Source organism: Martes martes, assembly GCF_963455335.1.
Source record: "Martes martes genome assembly, chromosome: 1".
NCBI classification, from domain to species: Eukaryota; Metazoa; Chordata; class Mammalia; order Carnivora; family Mustelidae; genus Martes; species Martes martes.
Window position 1 is genome coordinate 3,263,522 of NC_137888.1, and position 12,666 is coordinate 3,276,187.

Genomic DNA, 12,666 nt, shown 5'->3' on the forward strand with positions numbered 1-12,666 from the left:
TCCCCCGTCTGCTGCTAAGCAGAGCTTCCCCATGTATTTTCATAATGGCCGGTGTAATGACTGCTCCCCCCACGGGAACGGAAGGCCCTCGGACGCGTTGTCCTCTGAGATCGGGACCCCGGCAGGACACGGGGGACACTCTCAAAACGGGGCAGTTCGAGGGGGCAAGCCATGCAGTGTCCCTCTGGAGACGTGAGGACTGGGTGTGGAAAACTGGCTCCGTCTGGGGAGCCTGGGAGGGAGCCACGCGTGAGGTTCCTCGTGAGCGGACCAGGGCTGCTCATACCTGAACGTGTCACACAGCGCTCTGCACGCATCTCCTTCGTGTCTGGGGACCCTGTGAGCAAGGAGCCAGCAGCACGCCTGCCAGGACCTGTGGTCTTGCTCTCCACGTGCCTCCTTGGGGCGTTGGGGCCCGCCGGGTTCCTGGGGCTTGGGTGCTGCTCCCACTCTGGGACCCCATCGTTCCTGCTGAGGTCAGAATTCATGCCAGCTCTGCGCCCCCTAGCCTCCCCCTAGGCTGCAGAGCACAGCCCCCCCAGGGCTCTGTAAGGACTACCGTGGGGGTCTCCGTGTCCTCCAGGCCCCCGCAGGGGACAGACTATGACGAGAGAGTGACTGTGTCACTCGCAAAGACCAGCTCCATTTCTATACTTCGTGTCCCTGAGCCTGTGACTTCTGTCCTGGTCGGCAGACTGGGACCTCGAACAGTTTGACCTCTTTGGTTCCACACCGCCCTTGTCCAGGCTTCAAAAGTCAACCTGCTGACTTAGCTACGGCACCTTTGGGGCTTGAGCCAGCGGGGAAGCCCCGGGTCAGGGCAGCTACGGCAAACACTCGGGTGCGTCCCGACGTGCTCCTTCCCATTTGGTCTGGCACCTGCTCCCGGGTTCCTGCTGGCCCGCCGGGGGACCCGCAGTCCTCCCCTGGGCAGGCAGCCCCGTCCTGGAAAGCTCTGGGCCCCCGACCTGGGCTCCGCTATCTCAGCTCTTCTCTGGGTCTGGAGCAATGAGAGGCGGCGGGTGTCCTGGGAACTGGTCTCGGATCTGAGGTGACGCGCCCAGGGGCAGGTGTGGGAAGGCCTTGGTAGCTTGGTAGCGGAGAAAGGTTGGTTCCCTTCCTTGGGGGAGGGCAGCCAGGAGGAGTGGAGGAGTAAGGGAGGGGGGAGGGGAGAGGATTCTCCTCTGCAGACAGTGGGGGTTCAGGGGAATTGGCAGTTCCGAGTCTTCAGCCTCTCATCCATTTCCCCCCAATTGTCTCCCGGCGGGTCTCTCCACGCCTCACTCCCTGCCCCCAGCGTCCTCTCCTGGAAGGGATCTGCCGGGGTTGAGCGTTGAACTGGCCCTCGGCTCTGCCTCTCTCACGAGAGAGAGTTTCTCTTCCCTGGGGGCTGTGTCCCCAGGGCCCCGAGCAGCAGGGGACATGAAATCTGTGACATAACTTGTTGTTATGGGGACAGAGAGTGGTATCCCTTGCCATCACCAATGCGAATGTGACAGTAAGGACGCTTGTGTCCCCCGTGGGCCACCCATGCCCTCTCCCGACCGGCGAGGAGGCCACCACGTGCCCGCTGCACATGTGAGTACCCCGGGATCCGGTCATGGGGGGACGTGGTCCTTGAGCCGCTCGGTGCTGACGACAAGCTTGCAGCGGGAAAGAGCACCCCCCCGCCCTGCCCCAGGTGAGGGTAGTTTGAAAAGAACTAGTTACAAAGATGAGGGAAAGCTTGCAAGCGAGTGAGCTGTGGAAGGAGATACCCCAGCACCATGTCCTCCTTCATGCCGTCCCCCCTGGTCTCCCCACCGGCCCGAGGGCACGGGAGCCTGGGTGATAGCTCCGCAGGGCTGAGCCTGGGGACAGAGAGGGACCTGGAAGCTGTCCAGCTCAGCCACGGCATACACAGCCCTGGGCCTGGCGCAGACACTCAACAGGGAATGCTGAAGAACATTCCGGGGAGGGAGGGTCTGGGGAGGGGTTGCCAGCCTTGGGAGCTCACCTGGGCTTCCCGCACCGCTCAGCCGTGCGCCCCTCCTGGAGAGCCTCTCTGTTCCCGAGCCCCGCCCCCGGTGCGCGTCCGTCTGTCCTCTGGTCCTCTTTCCCGGCCATCCGGAGGAGGAGAAGAGAATGGCTTGGATTTTACCGAGGGGCTAACCAAAGGGAGTGCCGTGGTTTGCTCAGGGCCCCACCCGGGCAGCCCCACGTCCCGTCCAGGCGGCCTGCCCCCAAGACCACGACAACTTCCGTCACGGTCACAGGAAAGCAGAGCAGGTAACCGTGGGCAGAGGGGCCCACGCCACGCGGCTGCTGCAGCTCCCCTGTTACCCGCGGGGAAATGACACGGTTTCCTCCCACGTCTGGATTTGGGCGGCAAAGACTTAGGCTCAGAGGCTCCAAGCCCCAACCCCCCAGAGGGCCCCTTGAGGATGGGGTCCCGGGAGCTGCGTGGGGGGGGGGGCGGGACCAGGGCTCTCCTGAGCCTCTGCATTGCTAACAAGCTCCCGGGATCCCCCACGACCTCGTGTTTGAGAAGCGGATAGGAAATGACTTATTCGGTGTTTCCTCACCTCTCCTCAAGGCTGCTTACAATTCTCCGGGTAGAGCGCTCCGGGGTCCTGGTGTTGGACCACGAGATGAAGCCGGGCACACACTCAGCCCCTTTGAGCGATGCCCAGGTCAAGGATGGCAAAGCGGTCCAAAGATCCCTGGGGGCACATAAAACACGCGTTTTCCAGAATCGGTCGCTAAGCTCTGCGGTGCCGTCGTCCTTCTGGGAGGCGTTCTGGGGGCTTGTCCTGCAACAAGCTCTTCACGGGCCCTTCTCCTTCGGGGTTTGTGGGTTTTGTGTTGAAGCTCGTTTGGGACATGCTTTGCTTTATTGTGCTAAGGAGTTTTTACCTCCTTATGGACGGCACACAGCGCAAGATGCTGAGCTCCTGGGGGAGAGAAACACACTTTTTTTTTTTTAAAGATTTTATTTATTTATTTGACACAGAGAGATCACAAGTAGGCAGAGAGGCAGGCAGAGAGAGAGGAGGAAGCAGGCTCCCCGCGGAGCAGAGAGCCCGATGTGGGGCTCGATCCCAGGACCCTGAGATCATGACCTGAACTGAAGGCAGAGGCTTTAACCCACTGAGCCACCCAGTCGCCCTGAGAGAAATACACTTTTGCAGAGAGAAGGAGAAATCTGACATTTCCAGATCATCCACTTTCTGAATGACTTCTTAGGGAACTTCTTTGCTTGCAACCTTCACTAAGAAGACGGTGTGTGTGTGTGTGTGTGCGCATGCACGCGTGAGTGTGTGTGTGTGTGTGCGCGCGCGCATGCGTGCGTGCATGTGTGTGATTTTCAGGGGCGTAAGTTTTAGGGGCAAATGGTCCTCAGCAGTCGGAAGTGGCATTTGCTCGGAAGCAAACGGGGTGAAAAGCGAATGACTCTGGAATGTTCCGCAGCAACTTGCAGACGCCTTTTGACGTGGCAGGATTCTGGTTACACTCGTGATGGGGCATCTCTAAGATCCCCTCGGTCTCTCAAAATTCTGCCCGGCTTCAGAGCTGGACGCCCGCCTGCCAATTTGCTCTCAGCGGCTCCGTGTGGCTTCCTGGTGTGGCTGAGCCAAGGGGGCCAGGAGAGGCAGGAGCGTCCTGTCGAATGGGGAGGCCGGGGAGACAAGGCGGGGGGCTTCCTCCAGGCACCGGAGCTGCCGGCCGGGGGGGGCGCGGAAGAGACGCAGCCTCACAGGGGCCCCGGGATCGAACTGTCTGTCCAGGTCCCAGCCCTTCCCCGGCTGCCCCCCAGCTCTGCTTTCCTCCTGGCTCCAGGGTCCCCGTCTCCCCTCTCCTGACCCTGCCGAAGCCCAGATCTCGCTCCCTCCTCCCTCGCTTTGCTGGAGGCGGGCAGAGCCCACCATGCCTACTAGGGTGGTCCCCGGCAGGCCTGTCCTATCATCTTGTCACTAAAGGTGGCCTCTCCCCTCACACAGAACAGTGTTCAGGCCCCCTGTCAGCAGTGGACTGAAGACGGCTCATCAGCTCACGAAGGCTGATTTCTACATTTTCAGGCATTTTATAAATCGGCGGTTAAGACACAGGTGGCTCAGAATCGGCCCTGGTGGGAGAATTTTCACCCTGGAAACCGGCAGACCCCGCAAATGCTTGAGCTGAGCCCACCGCTGCTCACTGCTCGGAAGACAGCCCTCCCTCCGGGACACAGGCGGGGGGCTGGGACGGGCTCAGCCCGCTGGCAGCCTGTACCCAAGCCACACCGAGATCGCGCCCAAGGTCACCGCGGGCAGGAGACAGAACAGGGGCACAAACGCAAGTCTCCCGAGACCCAGCGCAATCTTTCGCACAATGGTCCGATGAACGTCTCCTTTATCAGTGGAAACCATTTCTGGTGATTCCACGGATCCGTGTGTGCGTGGATCGTCTGTGGGGCACACGTCGGGGCGGGTATGGGAAGGGCCTCCTTGGCCGTAGCATCCGGCTGTGCCGGGATCAGTCCCCGGACCCAAGGAACCCGGAGCCTTTTAATGTTCGCGGCACACTTTCCAGGTCCGGAATCTGGGTGGGAGGGTGGCCGGTTCATGCCTGGATGTCCTCGGTCCTCACGTCACAGGACCCCGCCCTTCAGAGCGCCCCACGCTGCTCAACTCAAGACGGACGCATGTTTCCTGATGTTCTTCTCTGTAATCGTGCGTCTACTCCGCGAGGGCGTGGGGTGGCTACACCAGGGTCCCCGCACACCTGGGCTGTCATGGGTGCCCAAGGCCCGTGACACACCGCCTGGGACCAGGGCTCAGGGAACACATCCGGGCTTCTCACCGGGGGACGATTTTGCTCCCCAGGATGTATTTGGCAAGATCTGGAGACGCGTTTGGTGAGCGCAACTGTCAAAGGGGTGTGCTACTGGCATCTTCCCGGGTCAAGTCCAGACGTGCCGCTTAACACTGCACAGTGGGCAGCACAGCCCCCTCCGCCTCCCGCAGCAAAGAGCTCCCGTCCCCAGATGTCAGCAGTGCTGAGGGTTTGAACCCTGGACGCACAGCTGTGCAGTGAGCCGTGATCACGGGTGCTGGGTCCCCGGGGAGCTCCGTGAGCACTTCGTGGGTTAATGTGGGGAGGGGGTCAGCTTGGCAGTGTCCGACCCTCCTATGCAAGGACACAGCGTGCCTGTCGACCCAGACCGTGTTCTTCCGGGCCCGCGGTGGCACGTTTAGGTTCTCAGGTGTTCTCCTAAGCATCGCCCTGGGCATCCTCTGTTCTGCCGTCATTGATAATGTTTTCTGTCGCATCTCCCGATGGCGTTGGCGTACACGAGATCTGTCGACATCTGACCTTTACCTTTGAGCTCAGACATTTGCTGGGTTCTCCTCTGGTGGTCCTAGAACCTCGGTTGATTTTCTTGGGGCTCCAGGCCTGTGGTCCGGGCATCTGCGAGCACTTGCCGCCCGCTTTCAGTGTGCCAGCGGAGGGAGGGGGCTCTGCGTGGGGAGGAGTGGAGCCCGTGCCCCCACCTCTAGCCTCTGTGGTTCCCTGGACTGATCTGGAGGCCTGAAGGACGGAGGTTCCGGCTACGGCTGTCCGTGGGGTTTTGTGAGCCCCTGAGACCAGGCGACAAGGCGGTTCACAGTGGAGAAGACTCTTGGGTCTGCAGAGGAGGCGTTGGGAGCCCTGGGTGGTGACCCCAGGTGGGGACCTGGTCTTCCTTCCGATGGGCGTGTTGGCAAAGCCACCAGTAAGCCCCCTCACTCGAGGGCTGAGAAGGGCCGTGGGCTCTGCGGGGAAGCTTGGGGCCGTGTCACACAGACTCCTTCCTGAGCCCCTGTGAGCCCCTGGGGGCTCCCGGAACACCTGGGCGTGGGCAGAGGAGCCCAGGAACATGGAAGCCGTGTGGTTCCCCAGGCCGGGAGCGCGGGGCAGCTGCGTCACCCGTGTTCTTGCCTTTGTCCCTCACACCGCTTAACCGGCCCACAGGGAGTCAGACTTTGATGTTTAACACTTAAAAATAAGGACAATAAAGGAAAAAAAGATCAGGAGAGGAAGCGCATGGAGGTGGGTGTGTGACCGGCACAGCCGATGGTGCCGTTTGCCACGGCCTTGTGCCGAGCTACACGACGTGGCTGTTCAGGGGTTTGTATTTTTTGGTGTTTACACCCAAGGTTTTTATGCACCGTGTTGTCCTAGGGCTGCTGTGGCAAAGGACGGTGACGGAAGTGTTTCTTTGCACGGCCCGGAGGCTGGACGTCCAGGGTCCAGGAGTGGACAGGGCTGGCTCCCCCTGTCCTCTCCGAGGCCGTCCTCTCTGTGTCCTCACGCGGTTTCCCTGTGTGCGTGTCTGTGTCCTGATCTCACAGGAACACATGTCACATCGCGTCACGGCCACCCTGGGGACCTCACTTGACCTTACTTAACCTCCTTAGAGTCCTGACCTCCAAATAAGGCTACATTCTGAGGTGCTGGGGGTCTGGACCTCACCTTACGAATTTGCGGGGGACACGCGATTTAGACCATGAAATTCACCAACGTGACCAGGTCCAAAAGAAAAGATCTCAAATTTGGTTCTAAAATAAGACTTGCTCCCGTGGGGAATTACGATGGCTGTTTCTTCCTGGATAACACGGAAGGTGTTCGCGGTGGCCCCAGACCCGTCACCACGCACGTGACCTTCGGAGGCTCCAGGTCCCCCATCCGACCAGACTCAGGCTCCCCCGTTCTTGGCTGCCCGGCCCCGAGGCCATTCCGCCCCTCACCACCTTCCATCTTTTGAAAGAGCTGGTGGTGGGTCGGGGAGAGGCTTTCCTCACGGCGCCACAGGCTGGTGTGTTCACAGGAACATCGGCCGCATCAGGGGATGCCGTGGGGATGCTGTGGGTGGGCCCCGGCGGGGCCTGCGGTAACGGGAGGCCATTCCCGGAGTCCGCCGGCAGGGGTCAGTGTAGGCCAACGAACACACGCCCGGCGCGGGCCCCCACGGAGGGCTCTAGGATCTGTCTCTTGGCTTCTCCCTTGCTGGTCTAATCGCAAACTTGCACCAACCAGAGATAAACGTCCATCCCTCCCTTTCTCCAGCGCGGCTCTGTTCTCAGGGCCCCGTCCTTACGACGAGGTCCGTTCTGGAACGAAAAGGGATGGAACCGTGCTTTCCTGCCTTTGCATCAGAATGGGGGACTGGGGAGAACGAGAATTATAGAATTTAAAGAAAATGGAGTTTCCCTGCTCAGTGGGGAGCCTGCTTCTCCCTCTCCTCCCTCCTTGTTCTCTCTGTCATCATCTCTGCCTGTCTCTCTCTCAAATAAATAAAAATCTTAAAAAAAAAAAAAGGCAGAAAACGGAGTTTCTTGTTCTTTTGACCTTGGAACCTGAGCTCCAAGCCCATCTCGTGGTCCCTCGCAAACCCCCACCTGCCTCCCGGCAAGGAGGACGGTCCTCCCTTTCGTTACCCAGGGGCGTGCGGCCCAGCAGTCTCATCCCCCACAGGGTGAACCCAGACACCGCGGGACCACCCCAAAGACAAGGCCGCTTGCTTGATTTGTGAAGGTTTTGGTCATTCTCACGGGGTGGCATCAGGCTATCTGGGGGGGAGGACAAGGGAAGATTTCCTCCCGACCATGGGCAGCTGTCCAGGCAGGCGAGGACTTTGCGGCAGGTGCTGCCCTCCCCGTCCCGGGGCCCGTCTGCTTTCTGGTCGGTGCCCGCTGGGAGGCGTGCAGGGTTTCCCCCCAAGACTCTTGTGCCGGAGGCCAGGGGTGGGAGCAGCCTGTGAGCGGGCTGCCCTCTGCTCTCTGCTCTGGGCCAGCTGCAAACATCTTCATGTTGGAGACAGGAAAACGACGTCACGAGTGAAGTAAAACAAGGGACAAACATCTTGATATGTTCCTCAGGAGGTACGGCAGGGCCGTAAAGTGAAGGCCTTTTGCGTGGCCTGTGTGTTCTCTGTGACGTGGCTGCTTCCCCGTCCGGGTTCCGGGGGCCACCCTCTCTGTTCCTCAAGAGCTCCACGGACTGCGTGCCCTGAGCCTCACCTGGGAGACCACAGGGGAGAGCCGGGGATGGGGCTGGCACGTCCCGCCAGCCTCCCTCTTTGCTTTGTGAAAGGCCAGGCACGGGTCAACCATGGTCCCAAACACCGGAACTAGAGCACGGTGGGAGGGGAGGAAGGCCAGTCGGGGTCACGGTGCCACGGTGGGACTTCGTTTGGGACACTGAATGCATTGGTGGTGGGGACAGGTGTGACCCGTGGGGGATGGGGGAGAGGACACCATGGGAGGGACGCCCATCACCCACCTGGACACCCACCACCTGGACACGTCCCCATGGAGGGACGCCCACCACCAGCCAGAGAGTCAGAGGCATCATTGGACTGGTAGCTTCCGGGCAGGGGTCCCCGTGGTGGTGGTGGGTCTCTCCTGTGAGTCAGGGCGGGACACGGTCCCCCCGTTTGCAAAGCCACCTCCCCCTCCTCTTGACCAAAATGGAGAAAAGGGGAATCTGGGGACGGTCTGAACTGAGAGGGCGTCTCCCATCCTCCTACTGGGGCCCCAGGACGAGCAGCCGATGTGTGGGGTGTGGAGGGCGGAGAGTGTCCCCCAAACCATCGACATCCGAATCCCAGATCTGTGACCTTGTCCCTTCCAGGGCAAAGGGGACCCTGCAGATTGTGTAAGTTGTGGATCCTGAGAGGGAAGGCCATCCTGGACTGTCGGGCTGGCCCTCTGTAATCCCAAGGGACCTTCTAAAACTGGGACGGGTCCGAGGCAGGACGGCAAGTGGCAAGTGGCAAGTGCGACAGGGCTTGAAGATGCTGCTGTCTGTAGATCTCAGGAGGCGGGGACAGCAGGGGCCTCTGCAGCGGGGAAAGGCAAGGGGACACCCCCCACCCCCGGGCCTCCGCTGGAGCCTCTGGGAGGAATGCCACCCGCTGACCTGTCTCAGAAATCCCGACCCCCAGAGCTGTAACAGAACTAATCCGTGCACGTGCGATCAAAAATTTGTGTCGTCCCCAACTGCCACTCCGTGGTGATGTGTTACAGCAGCGGCGGGAAACTCGTACCTGGGGAGGGACGCCGAGCCGCGGCTCCACACCTTCAAGCTCTCGGGTGGTTTCTTGTTCCATTTTATTGAATGTTAGACCCCATTCGGCCTGTGTGGACAGAGCCACAAAGTGACTGGGATGGAACTAGGAACAGGGCAGGGAACCCGACGCATCAGAACACAGGAAACAACGTGGGTGCGTCCTTCTAGTCCTCCATGGTGGGTCCCCGTGGCTCCTTCCCTCCGGGCCACGTGGTGGGTTCACATGCTACCAGGGCTGCCTGAGTGGGGTCACGGTCCACCGGTGGCCGCTGCACAGGCGACAGCAGATGGCCAGCATCCGGGGGTCCAAAAGTGCATCTCGTGCGTCGACAGCTCCCATGGGGGGCGCGGAGGACACGGGAGCGCGGCTCCTAGCTGCCCGGGAGCCAGTTCCGCCAGTTAAACGCCGAGTTCGAGCCGTGGGTCAGCGTCTTCACGGGAGGGCTCACCAGTTCCCACTTGCCTTCCTCTCGGTTTTCCTCACAGAAGCACATGCCCAGGGAAGGAATCTAGGACAGGGTTTCCAATCGCTTATGAATGTTTTACACCAGGTCAATGGAGTTTACGCTCGCTCTAAACCCAGCCGACAGGTCCTGCTGGGCCGGGGAGGCGGGTGCGATGGGCCCACACTGGCGTCGCTGCCCCAAACACGGCGGCCACGTCTCACACAGCCGTCCGGGGCGGGCGCCGTGCCCCCACCCCCATGCACGAGGAAAATGCCTGTGGACGCTCTTGGCTGTCAGGCCGGGGGTGCTGTGGGCAGGGGCAGAGGCCGGGACCCTACTAATGTCCTACAGGCACAGCGGCCCGGGGCCCCCCCACTACGGAAGCACCTTGCCCCGGAACTCAGCAGCGTCCAGGCTGAGAAGCCCCAGCGACTGCTTGGGGACTGACTGGCTATTCTCAAATTCGGCGTCACAAGGAGATACTGGCATGGTTTTCAGAGCCCAGAAAAACCACCCAAGTGAATTAGACCTCAACGTCTTTGTCTGCAAAGCGTTTGTGTAGATTTTTGGTTTTAAGGCTTTTTTTTGGTGTGTTTGCATGTTTTGCTTTCCTCTTTCCCTCGCTTTGGATGCCTAGAAATTCCTCAACGAGACAAAGTTTGCAGAAATGCCAACACGTGGGGGGATCCCCGTGGAGGCTGGTGGTGACTCAGGACAACTCTGTCCTGCTTAGACCTGGCGTGTGGGCACGTGTGTCTGTGTGTGTGTGTGTGTGTGTGCACGCGCATGTGGGTCCACGGGCGTATGCACGCACACATACATATGTGTACGTGGGTTTATGTGTGAGTGTGCGTACATGTGGGCATGTTTGTGTGTATGTGTGCACACGTGCATGTGTATACGTATGTGTGCGTGCATGTGTGTGCACACATGTGCACGTGTGAGTGTATGTGTGGGGCAGCACAGTGCCATGGGCGAGGGGAGGGTTGTGAACGGTCTGTTTCCACCTGTCCTTGGTCTGAAGGCCTGTGTCCCCAGAGCCCCTTGGTAAATGTCTGATACGTGCAGGCAAGTTCAGCTATTGGGGAGGGGGTGGGGTGGACACCAAAGTGTCAGGATAAGAAGGTCATGGGAGGGGTGCCTGGGTGGCTCAGTGGGTTAAGCCTCTGCCTTCCGCTCGGGTCATGATCCCAGGGTCCCGGGATCGAGCCCCGCATCGGGCTCTCTGCTCGGCGGGGAGCCTGCTTCCCTTCCTCTCTCTCTGTGGGTCTCTCTGCCTACTTGTGATTTCTGTCTGTCATATAAATAAATAAAATCTTAAAAAGAAGAAGTAGAAGGTCACGGGAATTTCAAAGTTTAAGGCTGGCGTCTTGAGAAGGGGAGGCCAAGGCTCAGGGGAGTGGGTGGGAATCTGGCCTCGGAGACAGTGGGGTTTTGGAACAGCACCAAATCTGCGGCTCTGTCAGCTACTGGCCATTGTGCGGGGGTCCGGGAGCCCCAGGACAGCCCGGGAAGGGTGTAGGATTGGGAGCGCGCAGCGCGGGAGGACAGGGGAGGGAGATAGTGACATCCGCAAGAACAATGCTTGGGGAAAGGGGGTGCAGGGGCCACCAGGAGAAGCCCCAGGAAACTCCTTCGTCATCCAGCATGGCGGGCAGGCTCAAGCCCTATACTCAGCGGTCCACCAAGGGCCCAGGACCCAGAGGGCTTGGGATGTCTGGGTCACTGTTGTAAACCCCACCTCGGAGACACTTTGGAGGGGACGCATGCATTCACACGGGTCCAGAGGAAACTGAATGAGAAGGGAGAAGGTGCACGCAGGTAGTGCTCTCCGACCACCCCCCACCGCAAGGGAGGACCGGGCTTGACCGGGCAGGCAGGGCGGCCTCTGAAAGCCGAGGACTTTGCACAGGCTCGGAGCTGGTGCTGTCAGGTGGGGTCCTGGGGTCTGCTCCTCTGTGGCCAAACTGTGGCCGCTCACGGTCCTGTGACAATTTCGCACCAAGGAACCGACTCAGGGACCCGTCTCCCATCACGGGTATTGTCCACACACTGCACTCCTAGCCTCAAGGTCATCGGTCAACTGATTCATTTGACGCAAAGGCCACGGACGGGGGGCAAATCTGGCCCTGAGTAGATCTTCCGGGCCGGAGCAGGGGGTGGGTTTGAGCCCCCAGTTTGCCTCCCTGGGTTCATCTCACCAATGGATAAAACTGCCTCTGGGTTGCCGGGTGATGGTCAACAGGCGGGTGCAAGGTACCCGCTATCCTTCTCTACATGTTGGTTACCTGCAAGTGTTTGCAGAGCCCGTCCAGCCCCGGCATCCACGGTCCTTCCCTACATGTTGGTTACCTACGAGTGTTTGTAGAGCCCCAGCCCAGCCCCAGGCACTCGGGCTACAGCGAGTCCTGTAGGCTCCTTGGCGGGCTGACTCCAAAGGAAGAGGTTCCTTTCCGTCCTCCTGCCCCCCCACCCCTGGGCTCCCAGAACAAGCCAGGCCAGGCTTCGTTCTTTCTCTTGGTGTCCACATGGCTTACTCCCCGCAGGACCATTTGTCCCTACTACCGGAGCTCCACGGCATTACTGTATCTTAGTGTTTGTAATAACAATAATATATAATGATAGTAATGTGGGCAGCAAATGGCCAAAGTTGCCATGGTGATGATAAAGATGGTAAACTGCTCCCATCCGTCCCCTGCCCAGGGCTGCCCTGTGCAGAAGAGCAGGTGTGCCCATCCTCAGGAGAGTGGGTGGGCAGGGTGGTCCCTGCTGCCCTGGGTGGCCCGGATGCCTGTTTCCACTCTGACAAGGAAGTGTGATGAGCCTGTAGGCTCCGCAGGCTTGACTTCATGGCCCGAAGAGAAAGGGGCAGGCACGTACCTTTCTCACTAACTGGGCGAATTCTCCACTGTCCCGGGGTGGCAGCCCAAGGAGCGGGCGCGTGCAGGAGTCCAGCGCCGAGCCGTGGCTCACAATCAAGATGACGCCCGCTGTGGGGGAAAGCACACTCGGGGTCAGAGGGGACACGGAGAGTGCCTTCTATTAGAACGAGTGTCCCCTGCATTACCAGGGGGAGCCACCTTGTGGCGCACGCAGCCTGAGAGAGCCCGGGGAGGAAGCGACATGACAGGTAGCCACGTGGGCACGT

General features: G+C 60.2%; 1 protein-coding gene across 1 annotated transcript in view; it reads right to left on the reverse strand.

Moving 5' to 3' along the window:
- Nucleotides 1–9,092: 9,092 nt before the first annotated feature.
- UBASH3A (ubiquitin associated and SH3 domain containing A) overlaps nt 9,093–12,666 on the reverse strand; it is a 36,858-nt gene continuing 33,284 nt past the window's right edge. The window contains exons 13-14 of the mRNA XM_080824684.1: nt 12,399–12,508; nt 9,093–9,581 (exon numbers count right to left, since the gene is read on the reverse strand). Coding sequence (XP_080680810.1) covers nt 9,444–9,581; nt 12,399–12,508 — 248 coding nt within the window. The 3' untranslated portion in view covers nt 9,093–9,443. The remainder of the gene's footprint in view (nt 9,582–12,398; nt 12,509–12,666) is intronic.